Source organism: Urocitellus parryii, chromosome 3, assembly GCF_045843805.1.
Source record: "Urocitellus parryii isolate mUroPar1 chromosome 3, mUroPar1.hap1, whole genome shotgun sequence".
Classification (NCBI taxonomy): domain Eukaryota; kingdom Metazoa; phylum Chordata; class Mammalia; order Rodentia; family Sciuridae; genus Urocitellus; species Urocitellus parryii.
The window spans coordinates 21239362-21258957 of NC_135533.1; the positions used below are offsets into that span (position 1 = coordinate 21239362).

At 56.4% G+C, this 19596-nt stretch overlaps 1 protein-coding gene across 1 annotated transcript in view; it reads left to right on the forward strand.

Moving 5' to 3' along the window:
- The window catches only part of Plxna4 (plexin A4), a 431475-nt gene that overhangs the window by 374938 nt on the left and 36941 nt on the right, over positions 1–19596 (forward strand). The window contains exons 14-21 of the mRNA XM_026392811.2: positions 1208–1325; positions 6364–6500; positions 7420–7584; positions 10029–10122; positions 10535–10774; positions 11694–11840; positions 12039–12273; positions 15028–15170. Of these exons, the coding sequence (XP_026248596.2) occupies positions 1208–1325; positions 6364–6500; positions 7420–7584; positions 10029–10122; positions 10535–10774; positions 11694–11840; positions 12039–12273; positions 15028–15170 (1279 nt within the window). The remainder of the gene's footprint in view (positions 1–1207; positions 1326–6363; positions 6501–7419; positions 7585–10028; positions 10123–10534; positions 10775–11693; positions 11841–12038; positions 12274–15027; positions 15171–19596) is intronic.

Consider the following 19596-nt stretch of genomic DNA (forward strand, 5'->3'; position numbering starts at 1 on the left):
ACCTAAAACAATGGAAATACTATGTAAATAATTGTTCTACTGTATTGTTTAAGGGAAAAGACAAGAAAAAAGTCTGCACATGTTCCATTCAGATGCAATTTTGGGGGGAATATTTTTGATCCACAGTTGGTTGAATCCATAGATGTGGTCCATGGATACGGAGGGCTAACTCTACATATTTGGGCAAGCAACATAGCTTTTCTTCTTTTTTTGGCAGGGGGTGGGGTGGGTGGGGAGTACTAAGGATTGAACTCAGGCTCTTGACCACTGAACCACATCCCCAGCCCTATTTTGTGTTCTATGTATTTAGAGACAGGGTCTCACTGAGTTGCTTAGCACCTCGCTTTGGCTGAGGCTGGCTTTGAACTCACGATTCTCGTACTGCAGTCTCCTGAGCCACTGGGATTACAGGTGTGTGCCACTATGCCTGGCCACGACCTAGTGTTTTCTGGGCCTCAGTTTCTTCACTTATAAAATGGGGAATATGTGTGTGTGTGTGTGTGTATGTATATGTGTGTGTGTGTGTGTGTGTATGTATATATATATATATATATATATATATATATATATATATATATAAAAGATATAAGTATAAATATGCATGTCTCCAAGGATATATATATATACACACACACATTATATATACACATACACCCATATATACACACAGACATATATATATATATGTATATATACTCCCCAACATACACACACATACATCTCTCTGTCCATCCTGGAAGTTGGGTTGACTGGGAGCAGAAAGTACATCACTGAGGCAGCCCAAGCACTGGGCCTAGAGAGCTCCCAGATGAGGGCCTGAGAACCTTAGGTCAGCACCAAGGTCTGTGTCTGACTTGTTAGGGGCCTGTGTGTAGGTCATTGCACCTCTCTGGGCTCTGCCAGCTGTTTCCTAAACTGTTTAGCTAAAACTTTGCCACCACTCTCCAAACCATCGAGTGGCCAGTCATGACTTAAGGGCTAAGTGTCTGGGGTCAGAGTTACTCAGAGCCTCTGCAGGATCCTTCAAAAGGTTTCCCGGTTCCTGAGAGTCAGGAGGAGCCCCTGAAGGGGGCAGCCAGACGTCTCCCACCCCCTCCCTGCTGGTCCCTGGGATCCTACTCAAAGTGGGTAGCTCTGCAGGGGCTGCAGGGTCCAGGGTCAGGGCCGGGGGCCTCGCGGCTCATGGGGTCTCTCCTGTCCTCTGCAGGATCGTGTGTGAGATGGGAGAGGCCAAGCCCAGCCAGCACGCGGGCTTCGTGGAGATCTGTGTGGCTGTGTGCCGGCCCGAGTTCATGGCCCGCTCCTCGCAGCTCTACTACTTCATGGTGAGTGCTGCTGGCCGCACACGTTTCACAACCCACGTGGCTGGGCCCCCTAAAACTCTCTAGAGCTCTGGGCAGATGTGGGACAAGGCCCCCCCTGCAAGCCCCCCAGCATTCCTGTAGCCATGGAAGCACAGACTTTGATGTCCACAAGACCCAGTCTGAAGTCCAGCTGAGCCTGGTGCCTGGCTCCTGGCGCCAGGTCAGCTGCTGGAGCCCTGGGGGTCCCCGGGTTCCTTTGTGGCTGAATGGCTGGGTCACACTGCAGGTGGTACTGTCGGCACATGGCCACTCGGTCTCTTCAGTTATAAAATGGGGACAGTGATAGCATCTGTGAAGATTGCATCCAATCTTCCTATTCCTTCTAGTATCATTTCCTTGATGATTATCCTCCATGATTGCCACCATTACTGCTGTGCCCTGGCCTCCCCCTGTCCACCCCGGCCCCATTATGCCCAGCCCTCCACCCTCCCTCACTGTCACCCTGCCTTCCCTCCTCCAGGTCCTTCCCTAGCCCTGCAGCTCCTCTCCCCACTCCCACCTGCACACCCACGCCATCTCCTTCCCCACACCCCACCCACCCACCCCTGTCCCTCCCGTGGCCTCTCTGCAGGTCTCAGCTCAGGCCACTGTCCTGGAATCCCCTGCAGCCTGAACCCTCCTGTCCGGGCAAGGGCTGCCTGGCCAGTGGTTTGGGGGGATGCAGGGACCTTTGCAGATCTCTTGGCTTTGTCATTAAGGGGACGGTGGAGACAGGAGCCCATCACATGCCGGGTCACACACGCCCATCATTTCCCAATCCAAGCTTCTCAGGTTAAGGACGGTGGTGAGGCTGGGATTTCCTCGGGATTCGGAGCTGCTCTGGGCAACTGGAAACCTGGGTGATGGGTTTAATGTCTGGGCACCGCATACTCTGAAGTGCTATGGGGATTCTGCGTTCCCTCCCTCCTTCTGCCTTCCCTTCCCCCTCCTTCCCAGCCTGTCTTCCTTCTCCCCCTCCCTCCTTCTTCCTGGTCCTTCTTCCTTCTCCCTTCACCTGGCAGCCATTTATGGCCCTGCACAGTGCCTCTTGCTAGATTTTCTGACTGATACTTGTTTGATCAAGTTCACATTCTGATAATTGGATGGTCCTGGCCACGGGGGCTTCGGAGACGCTTGATCCTGGCACAGCCCATCCCCCAGATGTCCCAGTCTAGATGCGGGGTGCAGGACTCTTCATGCACAAGGACTTGAGGACAGACTCCGATTTGACAGGGCAGGATCTCAGATAAAGGCGGCCCAGACGCCCTCCCCGCCTGGCCTGCCGCAGCTCCTCCCCAGCCCCTGCTCTGGGAAGCCCACCTCCCTCCTGGACACCAGTGGCTGTCACTCAATACACACAAGTGACACTTGCCAGGTATTGGGCATGAAATGTGGCTCTGACTGCCACCTGGCAGCCAGGAGAGGAGGGAGCCCGAGCTTCCCCTGCCAGTCAGCTAGCCAGATCCTCCTTACCCTGTGCCCCGTGTCAATGGCCGACAGGACTAGAGCAGCCTCCACCTGTCTAGACCCCTGTGGGCTTTGGACTTCTGCTGCCCGTGCCGTGTGCCTCCTGGGATCTCTCACCTCAGTGACCTGCTCAGAGGACACGGCAGCTATCATGTCCCTGTAGCCCAGACAGGCTGTCATTCCCCATGGACCCGTGTCCTCTGCTCTTGCCTGTTTCTGCTGGTGGCCTGCCCCTGGCAGCCCACACTCTGGGCTGGTCATCTGGTCCAGCTTCTTTCCTGACATGATCCTCACCAGGTCCTGGAGTCTTCCTCTTCCTGTTCTCTTTGTCCCCATGGGACCTCCTTAAATCTTTCCTCTGCCCTTGGTCTGAGCCCATCTTCCCCCATGAAAGAGCCTCTTATCCGGGGAACCGCACCTGGAGGTTCCTGCTGCCTGTCAGGTGCCGTCCTGGTTCCTAGATGGATTTCTCTGCCTCAGCGCTGCCTGAGCCTCTTCCCTTCCCATCTCCTTTCCTGGTGGCACCAAGCCACCTCGTCCCCCTTTTTCAGAGCCTGCCTGTGTCCCACTCCTTGGCCTCTGAATCTGTAGGCCTGTGCTGGGGAGGCCACAGCCCCTGCGCTCCCCACCCTCACGGGGTCCTGGGCATCTCCGGCACAGCCCTCCGGTGGTTCCGCTTTGGCCAGTGAGCCTGTGCAGGTGAGGCTGGGGCCTTTATTTCTTTGCTAACACCTGGAGTGCGTGGACACTTCTTTTTTCCTTTTTTTTTTTTTTTATACCAGGGATTGAACCCAAGGTGAGCCACTGAGCCACATCCCAAGCCTTTTTTGTATTTAATTTAGAGTCAGGGTCTCATGCAGTTGCTCAGGGCCTCGCTAAGTTGCTGAGGCTGGCTTCGAACTCAAGATCCTCCTGCCTCAGCCTCCCAAGCTTCTAGGATTACAGGCACGTGCCTGGCAGTATGTGGGCACTCCTGACTTGATCATGCTCACTACCTTCCAGACCCTAACCCAGATGCCCTCGCCCCTCCTAATTAAGCCAGACTGCAAGTAGGACACAAGTGTTCCTGGGTCAGAAAGCTCCCCAGTGGCTCTAACCTGCAGCCCAGGCCGAGGATCAGACCATGTTCATTGAGTAGCCACCACATTTCCGTTTTGCTCTCCTCTCTGTCCTAACTCTTATAAAGAGCAGGCAGGCGAGGTAGACTTGGCCCCTCAAGCCCAGCCCTGCCTGCAGATCTGTCTGACCTGGAGCAGGGTGTGGTGGAATTAGGGCATGAGAGGAAGCCTCCAGCAGGAAGCTGTGGAGAGGCAGGGCTGGTCCCGGGCGGCTCCCTGTGCATCTTGGGCAGGGGGCTCTCCCAGCACAAGGCTGACATCATGACCAGAAGATGGGACTTGAGGGAGGAAAGAGAAGGGGCTGAGGAGGAGGAGAGAGGGAGCAGGGAGCCACCAGGAAAGCCAAGAGCAACTCCCACAGGACAAATAGAACTAGGCTGGGTCCACTGGATCCTGGGCGCAGAGACGCTGCCACCTTCTATGGGGGGACTCCTCTGAGGACCTGTCCTGGTGCCACTTCCCTCAGGAAGACTTCCAGGGAGGGGGACGGTGCTAGAGGACCCAGCCTCCTGGAGCTGAGTCACGGAGCCCCCTGTGCAAGCTCCGAGGGTTCCGGGGGGACGAGGTGCCCGGGTCCCCTCGAGTCTCCTCACACCCATGAGAAGAGACACAGTCTTCTCGGCGGTGCTTCCAGACACCCCGGGGCTCTCCTCGCCTTCTGCTCAGCCAAGTGGCTTGTCGGGAACTCTCGGTGGACCCCCACAGAGGGCCTCTCCTCTGGAGGCCTGGGGCAGCCGGAGAGCCCTTCCCCAGGGGACCTGGTCTGTCGGGGCAGGTGAGGGCCACCCTTCTCAGTGCTCTTCCTCAGTTTCCCTGCACAATCCGGGCCAGGCTTTGATGGGTCATTCATTCACTCAAAATGCATAAAGGCCCCGGGCCCCTGTCACCAGCCCTGTCCCCAGGTCTCCAGACAGGGCATGATCTTCCCTTTTCCCTCTGCCTCCATTCAGGGATCTCAGGGAGGAGGTGGCACAGGATGCCGAATTTGATTTCCCGTGCAAACCCACCGTGAAATATTTATGAAGCACGACCTGAATAATTAATAGTTTCTCACAACCCTAAACGCGGCTCCATAGCAGCCCCTCCCCAGCCCTGAGTAACTCCCCCTCCAGACAGCCCCCAGCAGCTCCACGGCCAGGCGGTGGGGGGAACTCGCTCTGCCCCCTGGGGGGTGCCAACCCCAGGCTGCCAGGGAGGATGCATCCCAGCCCAGCTGAACTTCCCTGGGGGGTCCTACAGGCCTAGGACCCCCCCTACCTGGAAGCCAAGAGCACGGACAGACAACCAGAGGTGTCTGCCTCCCTCCTTTCCCTCCCTCTCTGGGGAGGCCAGCAGGGCCCCCCCCTTACAGAGAGACAAAGGCCCCATTTGGAAAGGTGGAAGCTGCTGCCAGTTACCCAGCAAGAAAGCCTTCAGGGGCCTCTTTGTGGCCCAGCCCCCTGACTTTATGATCAGAGAGGTTAAATAGCTTATCTGAACTCACACAGCAGGATCCAGACAGAGCTGAGCTGGAGAGCTCTTTCCACAGCCTCCATCTTGGTCCTTGCAAACCAAGCCCAGGAAGACCTAGGTCAGAAAGGGCCCGGGAGGACCTGGCCGAGGTCAGTGGGTGACCCCAGCCCTGGGACAGGGTGCAGGCCAGAGGGGGCATGCTTTCCCAGGGCTCCCCCAGGGTGTCACCAGTGGGAGGCCCCCCTAGGAGAGGCTGCCTGGGCTGGAGGGACCCAGTGGGTTTCACTTTGGTGTGGAATTCTTGAAGAGGGAGGTGCTTGGGGAAGGGAGAGAGAGATCTTCATTTAAATGCAGATACAGGCCTCTCACCTGGGACTGGGAAAAGTTTTTCCATTAAAATGCTAATGAAAGAACAAACTGCAACTCCAAATCCCCAGCTGTCACGGGGCTCCCTTCCCAGCCCCCCTTCCCAGCCCGGCTCCCCAGTCCCTCCAGCAGGGGGCTGTGGGCAGGCCTTAGACACTGCTGACCCTTCGCTGTGTCTTTCTCTCATGTCCCACTTCTCTGGCCAGTGAATGCCTGGCAGCTCTCTGGGGATGCCAGTGGAAGGGACAAGTCACCTTCCCCAAAGCAACAGTGGCTGCCGTTTGGAGAAGTGGTTGGGAACTAGAGCTCTGGAGTTACCTATCAATGATGCTGCTCCTTAGCTGTGTGACCTTGGAAAACTTACTTAACCTCTCTGAATATAAAGGTAAAAACATAAAGAAGCCTGGCACACCACACGGCAGCTGTTATTAACACAGAGATGCAAATTCAGGGTCCCGAACAGTGCCTATTTGTACAAGGATAAGAAGATCAGCTCTCTTAGAGGCCACCGTCACCAAAGACTCCCTAAGGCAGCACTGGCAGGCATGGGGCCTTGGGAGGGTCCAGAGCCACCTCCACCACCAGCTGTGCCTGAGGCTGCATCCTTTCCTACGCAGACGCTGACTCTCTCCGACCTTAAGCCCAGCCGGGGGCCCATGTCTGGGGGCACCCAGGTGACCATCACGGGCACCAACCTGAACGCAGGCAGCGATGTGGTGGTGATGTTTGGAAGGCAGCCCTGCCTCTTCCACAGGTAAGCCTCTGGGCCCCGGGGGTGCGGTCAGACAGGTAACCCACCCCCATATCCAGTCCCAGGGAGACTTGGGGTTTCAGGAGAGTGGGGAGGGGCTGCCCAAAGCAGGGACTTCAGGACTAACTCTTGCTCCCTCCTAAGAAAGTGGGTGCTGTCTTTGGGAGAGCTGGTTCCGAGTGTCAGGGACCCTTTCCTGGACGGCCATCATGCTGCTGCCCACCACTCAGCCCGTGCCCCATGGCGGCATCCCCTCTGCAGAGCCCTGGGCTGCCACAGAGCACAGCTGGGAATCCCTCCCAGGGGCAGTACCCCCCCTGCTCTGAACCCACATATGGCTCCCAAGAGCTGACTGGAGTAGCCTGAGGCTAAGCCTCCAAAAGCAGGTGACTGTCCTTCTTCTGTGTCACACTGGAGCCCAGAAGGGCATGCTCTTGCTGGGTCAAGGGGCAAGGCAGTACAAAAGGGGCAGGAAGTGCATCTTGGGAAGGATGGTGGAGGTGTTGGTTAGGTAGAGGCAGATGGAGGCAGAGAGGCCAGAGGCCTCCTTTCAGGATGCTGCGGAAGCCCTGGAGCCAGAGCCCAACTCCACACGCAGCAAAGATGGCCAGGGATGCACAGCCAAGCAGCAGAACCAGGGAGTCAAGGGTAGAGAAGGGGTAAGGTGACACAGGAGAGTCTCGATGAACTGACCTCACAGTGCAAAGGGGACAGGGATTCTCACCAGACCCAAGGACAAGTCCTACTGAAAAGTGGGCAAAAGCCTGGTCAAGTGGAGGGGGGACTCTGTCCCTGGTCCCTGAGCTTCACATGGGAGCAGCACTCAGCCCTTGAGGAGCCAGCCATGCGAGCGAGCTAGGCTGGCCCAGGACCACTGTCCCCCTGGACACCCGGGAGCCCAGAGCCCTGCCTCCCCCTCCAGGCGATCCCCGTCCTACATCATCTGCAACACCACGTCCTCGGAGGAGGTTCTGGAGATGGAGGTGACGGTGCAGGTGGACAGGGCCAAGATCCGCCGAGACCTGGTCTTCCAGTACGTGGAGGACCCCACCATCGTGCGCATCGAGCCCGAGTGGAGCATTGTGAGGTAGGCGCTGCCCTGAGCGCCCTTCCTGCCTCTGAGTCTCCCTGGCCCCGGTCTCGGGAGCCGAGAAGGGTTCTGGGGGCCCAGTCCTGCTCTGGGGTTTGCTGAACAGGGGTCGGCTCCAAGTACCAGCAAACGCACCCACCCTCCTGCAGGGCTCCCTGCACCCTGGGGAACGACCAGCATTCAGGGCCCACCTCTCCTTCCTTCCACTGCAGACTCCCGGGCAGAGTGTGGCCTTTCCTAACATCCGACCCTCAGGCACGGGGTGGGTGACCCAGGAAGCAGGATTGATGCTGCCACAGAAAGGCCCAGGGCAGGGGTCGGGCCCTTCAGCCCTTCACCCTGGGCAAGTCGCCCTTCCTGGGTGGGCTTCCACCCCTTGAGGGATGGGCCTGGGGATTTGGAAACTCTGGGTCTCTAGTGTCTTGCGTGGCACATGCCACATCAGAGCAGAGCTGCTTTTCCAGTCCCGGAGGACACAGAGAGGAGCAGCTCTGCAGAGAGAGCCTTTCTGTGGGGCCCACTGAGCTCCTGGGAAAGCCCTGCAGGGGGCGGGGACAGCATTGTGGGGAACAGAACAAGGGCCTGGGGCTCAGGGCCGTGGGCTCAGCCCAGCTCTGCTGCTTAGCAAACAAGTGACCTTAACACTCCTGCCCTCCCTGGGGCGGGCGCCTCTGGCCTCAACTTCCTCCCGAGGCAGCTGGGAGAAGGGAATGAAATGCAGACTCCGTGCGCAGCTTCCTGTCCGGCCCCTGCTCAGTGCGCATCCTTCCCTGCCTGCTCCAGCTTGGAGGGGCTGGGCTGGAGGGAGGAATGGGGACGAAGTGTTCTCCAGGGTTGGGGCAGTGAAGAGCCCCATCCAGGGAGCAGTCTCTAAGCCAGGGACCCCCAGCTCCCTCTGGCTGCCACCAGCTTCTGTGAACACAGTTCTGCTGGACCAGGGCCACTGTGCTGTCTGCAGCAGCTCTCTCACTACAGGGGCCGGGTGGCCTGTGGGTTCTAGAATATTCCAGCTCTTCCAAAAAGAGCTCACCACCCACTGCCTCAGCCCAGAGGAAGGGCAGCTCGGCCACTGAGCTGTGGCCGTCCCCGCAGTCCCTCGGTAAGGCCCACACCCCGATGCCATGGTCTTGGAGCAGGTAAAGGAGACAAGGCTCACAGAGAGGGAGCAGCCTGTGAAGGCCAGCAGGGCCTGACCCGGGGCCTGACCCAGGGCCAGCCAGGCAGGGGGCCGGGCAGGCTTCCTGCTCACAGGAGGATCCCCAGACGGCTCTCATCCAGCTCTTAGAAGTACAAGTGTCCTCCTCCCTGGTGTTCAGCAGCCATCCCCACGTCACACCCCTATCAGGACAGAGGCTGGAGACATGTCCTGGGACTGCCAGCCGCTCCCCTGCGGTAACTCAGGTTAAGAAGTCTGAGGATGGGGTTGGGCTCTGCACTAGGCGTCCCTCAGGGAAGTGACAGGGACATGTGCAGCTGCTTGTGGAATTGGTGACTGACAAGATGGAGTGTGTGTGTGTGTGTGTGTGTGTGTGTGTGTCTGTCTGGAAGTTCAGCTGGGCAGATGGATAAATGGGCAGAAATCAATGTGGGGGTGGGAGCTGAGGACCCTGATCCGCTGAGTTCTTGCCTGATTGACTTGGTAAACCCTGCGTTACTCAGATGCTCCCGCCACTGGAAGACAGGCTTCCTTGCTCTCCCCTGGGTGGCCCCCAAGGAGGACAGCCAGCAGAGAGCTGTGCCCACCCCTGCCACTTCTTGGCCTCCTGGAGATAGTGGCATCTTTCAGAAGCTACACCCAGATGAATGGCCTAAGTCTTCCCCATCAGTGAGCCGGTGCCACCCAGGGTGCAAGAGGCTTGTGTCCCAGGTCGTCTCCCGTTTGCATTCCTGGGGGAGGTTTCTGTGCCCTGCCGCTGCCAGTCCCAGACCCCAGCCTCCCTGGAGCCTCTGAGGTGGAAAGCTCTGGTGCAAATGTCCTGGGGTGGGGTGGAGGGGGCTGTGCTCAGACCCTGGCCCCGGGGGAGGGTCTAAAGGAGGCTGCCATTGACCAAGGCCGACACAGGAAGGTCCAGGAGTGGTGAGGCCGGAGGAAGAGGCTCTGGGCTGCAGAGAGCCAGCTGGTCAGTCAGGGTCTTCAGAGACCCCAGGGGCTGTGCTGTCACCTGAGCCTCCACAGGTGTCCCTGTTCCAAATGAGCTTGGGCGAGGACATCCAGGCCATCTGGTCGTGCCTGTCTTCCCCTGGGCTGCTGAGGAATGTCCTTGCTACCATGCAGCTTGTCACCCTCGCCCCCAGGGACACTGTTGTGCTACCTGATTGTCGCTGTTCTTGTTGTCATAGCTCCTCCTCTTCCTCCTCCTCCTCATCATTGTCACTGTCACTGGGTGCCATGGCCTTTCCTATACCGGTGACCCACATGCCCCTTTCTTTCTCCCGGGCAGTGGGAACACACCCATCGCTGTCTGGGGGACTCACCTGGACCTCATACAGAACCCCCAGATCCGTGCCAAGCATGGCGGGAAGGAGCACATCAATGTGAGTCTGGGGCTGGGAGGGGCTGCCCCTGGCACGCGGCCTCCCGGAGGTGGGGGCTTCCTTCCCAAGCACGCATGCAGCCCCTGCCCAAACACAGGCACCTACAGCATCCTCCTGGGGTGGCGGGACACGGGTAGAGGTGAGGGATAAGGCCTGGAGGACCAACCACTCCTGGCAGTTTCAGGGGCTTCCAGCCCTTGCGTCCTCTGAACCCACAGCTGCTTCCTGAAAGTACCTGAGCCGTCGCCGTAGGCGAAGCCAGGACTGGGAGACAGCCACAGAGGGCAGCCCTGGGTGCCCCGGCACGGGGTCCTGGCTGCCTCCTCCCAGTCCCCCTGTGTTAGCCCACGCTGTGTGGACAGCTCCCCAGGAGGCCAGGGCAAGCTTGCTTTGTCTCTGGCTCCTCCCACAGATCTGTGAGGTCCTGAATGCCACCGAGATGACCTGCCAGGCCCCAGCCCTGGCCCTGGGTCCCGACCACCAGTCGGACCTCACCGAGAGGCCTGAGGAATTTGGCTTCATCCTGGACAATGTGCAGTCCCTGCTGATCCTCAACAAGACCAACTTCACCTACTATCCCAACCCTGTGTTCGAAGCCTTCGGTCCGTCAGGAATCCTGGAGCTCAAGCCTGGCACCCCCATCATCCTAAAGGTAGAGCCAGGGCTGGGAGGAAGGAGGCCGTGCAGGGAGGGAGTGGGATGCGGTCACAGGGAATCGCCGGAAGTCACAGGCTCTGGCCAAATATTGTGACTGGGTCCTTTGCAGAGATGGCTTAAAGTCCGGAACAATCCTTATAGGCTTGATCCATCCAGGGCAGGCAGATCCGCCCAGGTCACTAGATTCAGAGGGTTTTGTCTTCAGAGTCCAGAAACTTGTCAGTCAGGCCCACACTGCATCCTCCTGTGAAGCCCTTGGCTAAACACAGTTGAGTTTCTTTGGAGTATGGATTGTAACTTAATTTTAACTCACATGACAATCTGAATCAATGGGTAGTGATTGACTACAAATCTGTTGAGAAGGATTCTGAGGCTACATTAGGAATCAGCTGAAAAGAATACTTTGATTATTGATTTCTCACTGGGAGGAAGGGAGAATGATAGTGTCCGTGCTGTATTAATCTGTTTTCTGTTACTAACACAAAATACTTGAGGCTGAGTACTTACAAAGAAAAGAAATTCATTTAATTCAAACTTTTAGAGACTGAAAGTCCCAATAGCATAGTACTGGCTCCCATGAGGACATCATGCTGGGAGGATGTGGGAGAAGAAGAGATCATGTGGAGGGAGGGACAGGAAGCCAGAGGTCAGGGAAGTAATGCTCTCCCTCTAGGCCCCACAGCTTAAAGGTCCTACCACCTCTCAACATTGCTGCAACAGGGACCAAGCTTCTGACACATGGACCTGGGGGGGGGGTACAAGCCACCTGCAAAGCACAGTAGGTGCTGTAGATAGTTTGGATTTACCACTAAGGGTGGACTCTCCACCCACTCACCACCATGATGGGGTGTCCGGGTGGCCAGTCAGTGTGGTCTTGACCCTGGGGTGGGAACTGGGGCTTCCTGTCTGTGCAGGGCAAGAACCTGATCCCACCAGTGGCTGGGGGCAACGTGAAGCTGAACTACACCGTGCTGGTTGGGGAGAAGCCGTGCACCGTGACCGTGTCAGATGTGCAGCTGCTCTGCGAGTCCCCCAACCTCATTGGGAGGCACAAAGTGATGGTGAGGCTGGTTGGTGGGACCCTTCCCTGAGGGACGCAGAGGACAGCGATCCTGCTACATCCAGCAGAGCCTTTCCAGGGATGGATTCTGGCTCACTGGGAACTTCCCACCCAGTACCCCATATCCTACTTCCTTCTTCCGTCCCACTTCTCAGCTTCTCCCTTCTGTATGCTCCTTCTTGCCCCATGTGCCCCGCAGGCCCGCGTCGGCGGCATGGAGTACTCCCCGGGGATGGTGTACATCGCCCCCGACAGCCCGCTCAGCCTGCCGGCCATCGTGAGCATCGCGGTGGCTGGAGGGCTCCTCATCATCTTCATCGTGGCTGTGCTCATCGCTTACAAACGCAAGTCCCGCGAGAGCGACCTCACGCTGAAGCGGCTGCAGATGCAGATGGACAACCTGGAGTCCCGCGTGGCTCTGGAGTGCAAGGAAGGTAACTGAGTGACCAGAGGCGGGAGCCCGCGTTGGAGGCTGTGTGTGTGTGTGTGTGTGTGTGTGTGTGTGTGTGTGTGCACGTGGCTGCACCTGCCACTCATACCCTAAGCCACAGGCTGGGCAGCGGTGGAAGTGCTGGGGCCAGGCCCCTGCTGCAGAGCCCTGTGGCCAGCTCTGAGCGCATGTCCCAGACCACAGCCCTCTCCTGGCAGTCCTGCTCTGGTGGCCCCGGGGGAGGTAAGGCCACCCCCCAGGCTCCGTCCGGGTCTCAGGCTGGGCTCCCTTACACCTCACAAGAGCAGCCTCTAGGGCCAGCATCCTGGCTGAGTGGGTCCCCTCTGTCCCCTAGGGAGACCCGGGGGTGTCTTGACACCACCCATTCAAGCAGTCCTCGCTGTCTTCCACCACAGGAAGGGAAGGCTGCAGGGCTGATCTGCCGTTGGGAAGGGAGAGTGTTTCTCAGCTTGTGTTTATAAAAGTCACAAACACCACTACCAAGTGAGATCAGCCACACGAAACCTCGTCACCCCAGGACGTCTTGCCTGAGTGACCCTGGGAGGACCGATCCCAGCCGGGTCTCTGCCGTCAGTGTGCACGGAGTGGACCTGGCCGTGGACCTGGGCTCCCCCAGCACCCACTCCCACCACGGCTGATCTCAATGGGGAACTGGATCCACTCTGTCCCCTCCCTGCGTCCCCCAGCTGTCAACCTGGCATCCGCCTTGTGGGACTGTTAATTACTGCCTTTTATTATATTTACGCTGCTTAATTTTTTTTTCTCCGCAAAGTACTCTTCCCTCTAATTAGGTGTAGTGATTAGAATCTCTTTTATGTGTGGCAGGCACGAGCCTTTGAATGTTGGAGGCGCTGGGTGACTTGAAGGAAAGCTGCAGACCCATCCAAAGCCCAGTCCCTCCTTCTCCTCGGGGCAGCTGAGGGGAGGGTGGAGCCGGGCTCCACCCGGAAGGTCCCTGGGGAGGGAGGCTCAGCAGGCAGAGGCGAATCCAGCCCAAGAGGAGGCTGAGAGGGAGCTGTGGCTTCTGACTTGGGGACAGCTGTGCCACCAGGGTGGCAAGAGGGATTCTCCAGGGTGCTGGGGCTGGTGTCATGGAGACCACACAGTCACCCACACCCAAGCTCAGAAGACGCCCAGCCTGGCCCTGCCTGGGCGTGAGCTTTGGATGTGTCAGCACACGCCCGTGTGCACACACACTCCCACTCCCCACACTCACTGCTCACACTCAGACACTTAGATTCCCACATGTGCACACATTCCCACTCACTCCTGCAAACATGCAGATGCATGTTCTACCCTCAGGATGGGTGAGTGTTTGCTGGGCTTGTGGTGCCTGTGCAAGCCAGAGACGCCTGCTGATCCCCCTGCACACGTGCGCGCACACACACACGCCTGCACACGCACACTCCCAAAGGAATAAGTTCTGCTTGGCTGCATTAGGGCTTTCTGCCTTCGGGGTCACTACATGACCTGAACAGTGTCTCTGGACAGCAGAGGTGGGAGGTGCAGGAGGAGAGGAGCAATGGAGGGCCATGGGGACATCTCCCCACCTATCCCAGGTCCTTTCTGTCAAGCCTCGGTTCTCTCCTGGTACCAGGACCGGCTGAGAGCTTTGGGCCTGAGATCTGCAGGAGCGGAGCTCCCCCAAAGCAGTAGCAAGGGCAGGACAGGGCCACGCCCACCACTCCCTAGGTGCCTAGTGATGTTCATTATCGCAGCCCATGGGGCACTGGGCTTGCTTTTCAAGGGCCCTAGAGATGTGCTGGGCTGTGAATCCCTTCTGAGCCCACAAAGTATTTTTTTTTCCTGTTCCTTAAATGTACACAAATAGAAATTTTGGTTAGTCAATGTCCCTGGCTGTTCTTCTATGCCAACATGTGTTGCTTCATCCTGGATGTGTGTGTATGTGTGTAAGTGTGTGTGTGTGTGTGTGTGTGTGTGTGCATGCACCAAAGAGAAAGTTGGCGGAGCGGGAAGCTCCTCTGGTGGCGGAGGGTGACCCAGGAAAAGGATGTAGTGGCAGCTTTGGTGCTGGGTAACAGAGTTTTCTGGGAGTCTGCTGGGGTCTGGCAACTCTGTCCATCTGGAGGCCCCAGCTGCCTCCACAGGCAGCAGGACCCACCCTGAGATCAGAACTCATCCCGGTAGCACACCCTTGAAGCAGGAAGGACAGGACAAGCCGCTGCGTATCCACAGGGAAGGAGCAGACTAGCACGGCAGTCCCTCCTTGGGAGCCTTGTTTCGAAGTTTGATGATCCCACTGAACTGCCCGGTCCAGAGCTGGGCCCTCAAATGTTTTTCCTTAATCAGAAGAAATTGTTCTTTAATTTCCTGAGGAAGCCCCGTACAACACAGCACAGGAACAGACGGCCACGGTGCCCTCTCCATTCTCTCCTCCCGTCCCTCCTCTACACCTCTCTCCCCTCCCCTCACCCGCCACCCCCAGCCCATTTTGCAAAGCAGAGAGCCCTTCATCTCGGGGTGGGGGGGGTGTTCCCTGGGCCCGTCACAGTCTGCAGGCTGCCTTGCCACCCCCTGCCCTTCCTGAGGGACACAGCTCCCTGTGCACATTCTCCCAGTGCACCTCCCCCCATTCTGATGCCACCAATCCCCATCCTGCTCACCCGAGGTCCCTTGCTCCCATCTCCTCGGGGCCTGGGTGAGGCCCTGAGCCATCCCAGCTCAGGTGACTCTCGGCCTCCCCCTCCATGCTCTCGTGGGATTCTCTCCTTGCCAGCTTTTGCCGAGTTGCAGACAGACATCCATGAGTTGACCAGTGACCTGGACGGGGCCGGGATCCCCTTCCTGGACTACAGGACCTACACCATGCGAGTGCTGTTCCCAGGAATTGAAGACCACCCTGTGCTCCGGGACCTCGAGGTACGAGGTGGTGGCCAGTGCTGGTGTGAGAGCAGGACAGCGTGTTGGCAGCCTGCGAGTCCAGCCCCCTCGTTTGGAGATGAGAAAGCTGAGATCAGGGAGGGGAGGTACCTTTTCTGGGGTCCTCCAGCTGGTGGGCACCAGCCGGGCCTCTGGAGGAGATGAGGCCAGGCCAAGGGAACCTCAGAGCAGGTGTGAACAGTGCTTAGGGTCCTAGGGAGCCATGAGCCCTTGGGGAATTGAGTGAACATTAAGGACTCTCTCTCCAGAACCTGTACAGAGAAACAAGAAACATGGCTGATAAGTTGAGGGCGTTCACGAACCCCTGTTTAAGAAACCACAATATAAAGGATTTTTATCACTTAGTGGGTGCTCCATAAGTGTATAAGGGATTTCACCACTTGGTGCTAAGTTGGGAAAGATAAATGATGTGTAAAGAAGGGAGGGGAAAGTGAATGATAAAATCCTAGCCATCTTTCCACCAGCGGGGACCTCGTCTTCTGAACACTTTATCCCACTTACTGTCTAGCGTGGAATCTGGCTTATGCATATATTCATATTATGCTTTGTTCCAAAAGGGCTTTGGAATGGCTTATAAAGATAAATACAAGAGAAAACTGAAAAATATAAATGAGGAAACCAGGGCATAATCATAATCCTAAGGAATGATCACTGTGAGTTGGCTGTTAGTAAGTCCACACACAGCTTCAAGCGCTTTGCATAGATCATTCGTTTAACCACCCAGAAAACCCTCCGAGTGGGTGAGCCCACTTCACAGGTGACAAAACTAAGGGAACAGGGAAAGCCAGTGGTTGTCTGGAGCCACGCAGCTCTTGGGATGGAGGCAGGGGTTGAGTCTAGGCAGTTAGACTCCAGCAGGCTCGTTCCCTGTCCCTAGCCTGGGCACTTGACCTTGAGGGTGCTACCGCAGTCACCTGACCAGGACCTCTGGATACTTAACTAGGATTGAAGGAAAATCTGCAGCCAAAGCCACAGAGTGTCACTTGGGCTCTACCAGGGTGGCGGGCAGTGACTTTGCAGCACAGGCCCTTCCACAGCCATGCTTGTGGCACACACTTTTTCCCATGCTGCTTGTTCAGTGGAGCACGTGTGTGTTTCTACAGTGAGGCTGTGGGTGTTGGTGTCACGGGGGGCTCCCGTTGGCTCCTCACCATGAGGCATGTGTAGAGGCTCTAGGCAGTGGGCGCTCTGTCCTCGCTGGTGATGTACCTCTTCTGTCCACCTATGTTTATGCATGGATTTACACGTGAATCATCTATCACCTAAAAAGGCCAGGTGTCTCAAGACGTCTGTGTCCACGGCAGCCCTGGCCTGGCTCCAGGGCTGGGCTCCTTTCTCTTTCCCTCTCATCTCTCCCTGCCTTTCCCCTTTCCTTCAGCCTCTCCTTTATTTGCATCAAGACACCAGACTTCTTGGGGCACTGAAGTGGATGCACTAGTTAAAGTGGGAAGTGGGAGCAAGGCACAGTGGTAACATGCTTAAAATTCCAGCTACTCTCAAAGCGGAGGCAGGAGGAGTACAAGTTCAAGGTCAACCTGGGCAATTTAGTGAGACACTGTCTCAAAATAAAAAAAATAAAAAGGGTTGTGTGTGGAGCTCAGTGGGAGAGCACTTGCCTGGCATGAGCAAGGCCCTGGGTTCAATCCCGAACACTGCAAAAAAAGAAAAAGCCACGGAGCGATGGCTGTGTGTGTGGATGTGTGCAGACTGCGCTCTGCTTTATTAATCTTTGTGATTCCACCTTCCAGCCTAGTAGGGTGCCTGGCAGAGTAGACACGCAGGAAACAGTGAGCTACCACAGAACTGAATGTCTGCCTGTCTGTCTTCAGGAAGGTGGACTCGGCAGCGTGGGAAGGGGATTCTGACCCCCCTGGGTGGGATAGAGAGAAGATTCTAAGAATTCAACTCGGATGAGTATCTGCACTTATTCTCCTTTTTTCACTAGTTCAAAACTCTGAAAGGTCTAAGTAGGCTTTCTTTAGGGTATAACTGCTTAATCGTATTTTCTAAGACTGTGTCAAAGTGTACTTTGGGGCAGGACAGTCACCTCCCACATAAGTTTTCTCTTGGTGGGCACACAGGCACTCCCTGCCACCATCTTGTATCCAGACTGTTGGTATGGCCCACGTTAGCTCTGCTCCTGTTCCTCACTTGGTCCCACCTGTCTTATGGCTTTCCTCCATCTTCTTGCCTCTTTGTAGAGTCTCAGACTCTCAGATCTGGGGCTTGGCACTGGTTTGGCAGATACTCAAGGGACTGTCAAGGGTGACATCCCTCAAAGGGCACAGAGGATAGAGAGGGACTCGGAGACTCAGGCCGCAGGGATCTGGTAATTACCCTGCCAGTCTGTATTCCCCGCAAGGTGCTTTCTATGGACGTGCCCCTTCTGGGCTCCAAACCCATGGCGTAGATCACACTGTGTCCTATCCTGGCCTGGCCTGCTTCCTCATCCAGCACCTGCAGATCTCCCCGCAAATAGGACTACTTCCCATTTTCTTTGACTTTGTCAAAAAGGGAGACTTTCTGACCCCCCAGCCTCCTGCTCTCAAGGAGCTAACCACCAACTTCACTCCTGTCTGTGTGTAAGGAGCCCACAGGTCGGCTAATCCTCAGGCCTGGGCAGTCACAAACAGGTCACATGACTGTAAAAATTGTAGTACAATATACATAACGTGGCATTTACCATTTATGCCATAGACACATGCTGAGTGCCTCTGCCTGTTTCCAAAGTCAAGCATTAGCTACTGGTCCCCCCCCCCCCAACCACTGTGGGCGGCCGCCCTTTACTTACTGTGAATCTGTCTACTCTAGAGACTTCGTATGGGTTGAGTCACACAGTATTTATTTGTCCTTGTCTTCCTTTAACCCACTCAAAGCAGTACTGCTACAAGGTACCCTAATAAAAACAGAACATGCCACCTGCCAGGTCCCCATCACATGTAGTGCACAGTGCCGGGCACATTCCCTACATGATTTCAATGAAGTCTTCTAATGAGCTTGCAGGGATGAGATGGGATCTTTTAGTAATCTCTCAGGATTATTACTCTTGTTCCAAGGCCACCCAGCTGGTGAAGGGCTATGCTGGATCTCCAAACCCAAGCTTGTCTGGCTTCCTAGCACCAGGCCCTGCCCCACCTTTCACCACATGGAACCCTGTCCCTGGCTTCTCCCTGTAGCTTTCCCATGCCAGATCTTCTAGTTTGAATCTTCAGACTGGCTGTCAAGAGAGAGCAGCCTTGGACAGGTTTGGCACTATGGCACCTGGAGAGGCAGAAGAGGTCACAGGGACAGCTAAGTGCCCTACTGACCATGACGTGCATGCTGGGCTTCCTGCCTCGGCTGCACTTTCTGCAAAACACAGAGGCCACCTGGGCAGCAAGTGCCTGGGACCCTGGGCAGGAGGCTTTTAGCACAGCCACCTGTAGGACATGGCATCCAGACCAGCAGGCTGGGTTTTGGAATTGGAGACCACAGTGACGTGGGGGTGGAGGAAAACTCCATCACCTCTGGGGTCTATTGCCTCAGCTGTAAAATGAGAATATGAGAGCCGATGTCATAATGTTTTATGAACATTAAATAAGATAATGTATGTAAAGTGCTTGGCAGGTGCCGTGCGCGCATTAACAGCACTGGCTTTATCACCCGCTCCATTGACTGCATTTCACAGATCCCTCTCGCCCAGGAGTTTCCGTGACATCTAATGTATGGCACCCCTGGTCTTGGGGTGCACAAGGTAGATAGATGCCTTTTCCCCATTTTATGGACGGAGGAGATGGAAGGGAAATATCTTGGTAAGGAGTATCCAGAACCATTTGCTAAGTAGCCCACCACCCTCCCCCCAGGCCAATGCCACTCTGAAACAAGACTTTCTTTATTCACCAGATGGTTCTCTAATTTAGTCGAAGTCTGTGAATATAAAACTGGATAGTAAACTTTAATTGTAACCCAACAGGTTAGAGTTTAGAGCTGGTGAGGGGTTGGAATTGGGAGACTGTGATTGACGGCTCCATGTTTTAATTGGTGTGTGAACAGTGCCTGGCCTTAGCCAGTAGGCCACTAAAAGGGGGGCCTGGTGACCTACTCCTTAGGACAGTCTGAACAAGAGGACACTTCCCTCCTCACACTTCCGACTAGTGACTTCAAGGGGTGGGCAGTACTGCTTTAGATCAACTAGAAGCTTCCCCTGGAATGTTTCCGCACCACGAGGGAGAAGCATCTGTGTAGGAGGGTCACAGGACTGGGGGGAGGTCAAGGGTGTCAGACGGCAGATGGAGGCCTGGCTGTGGCAGGGGAGGCTGCCACAGGTCCCTTGCCAATTCCTCCTCAGCTCCCAGGGGGAGTGGAAAACAAGGGAGCCAGGCATGAAGCCAGCAGAGATGGCCCCCCTTGGGGAGCGAGGGACTCT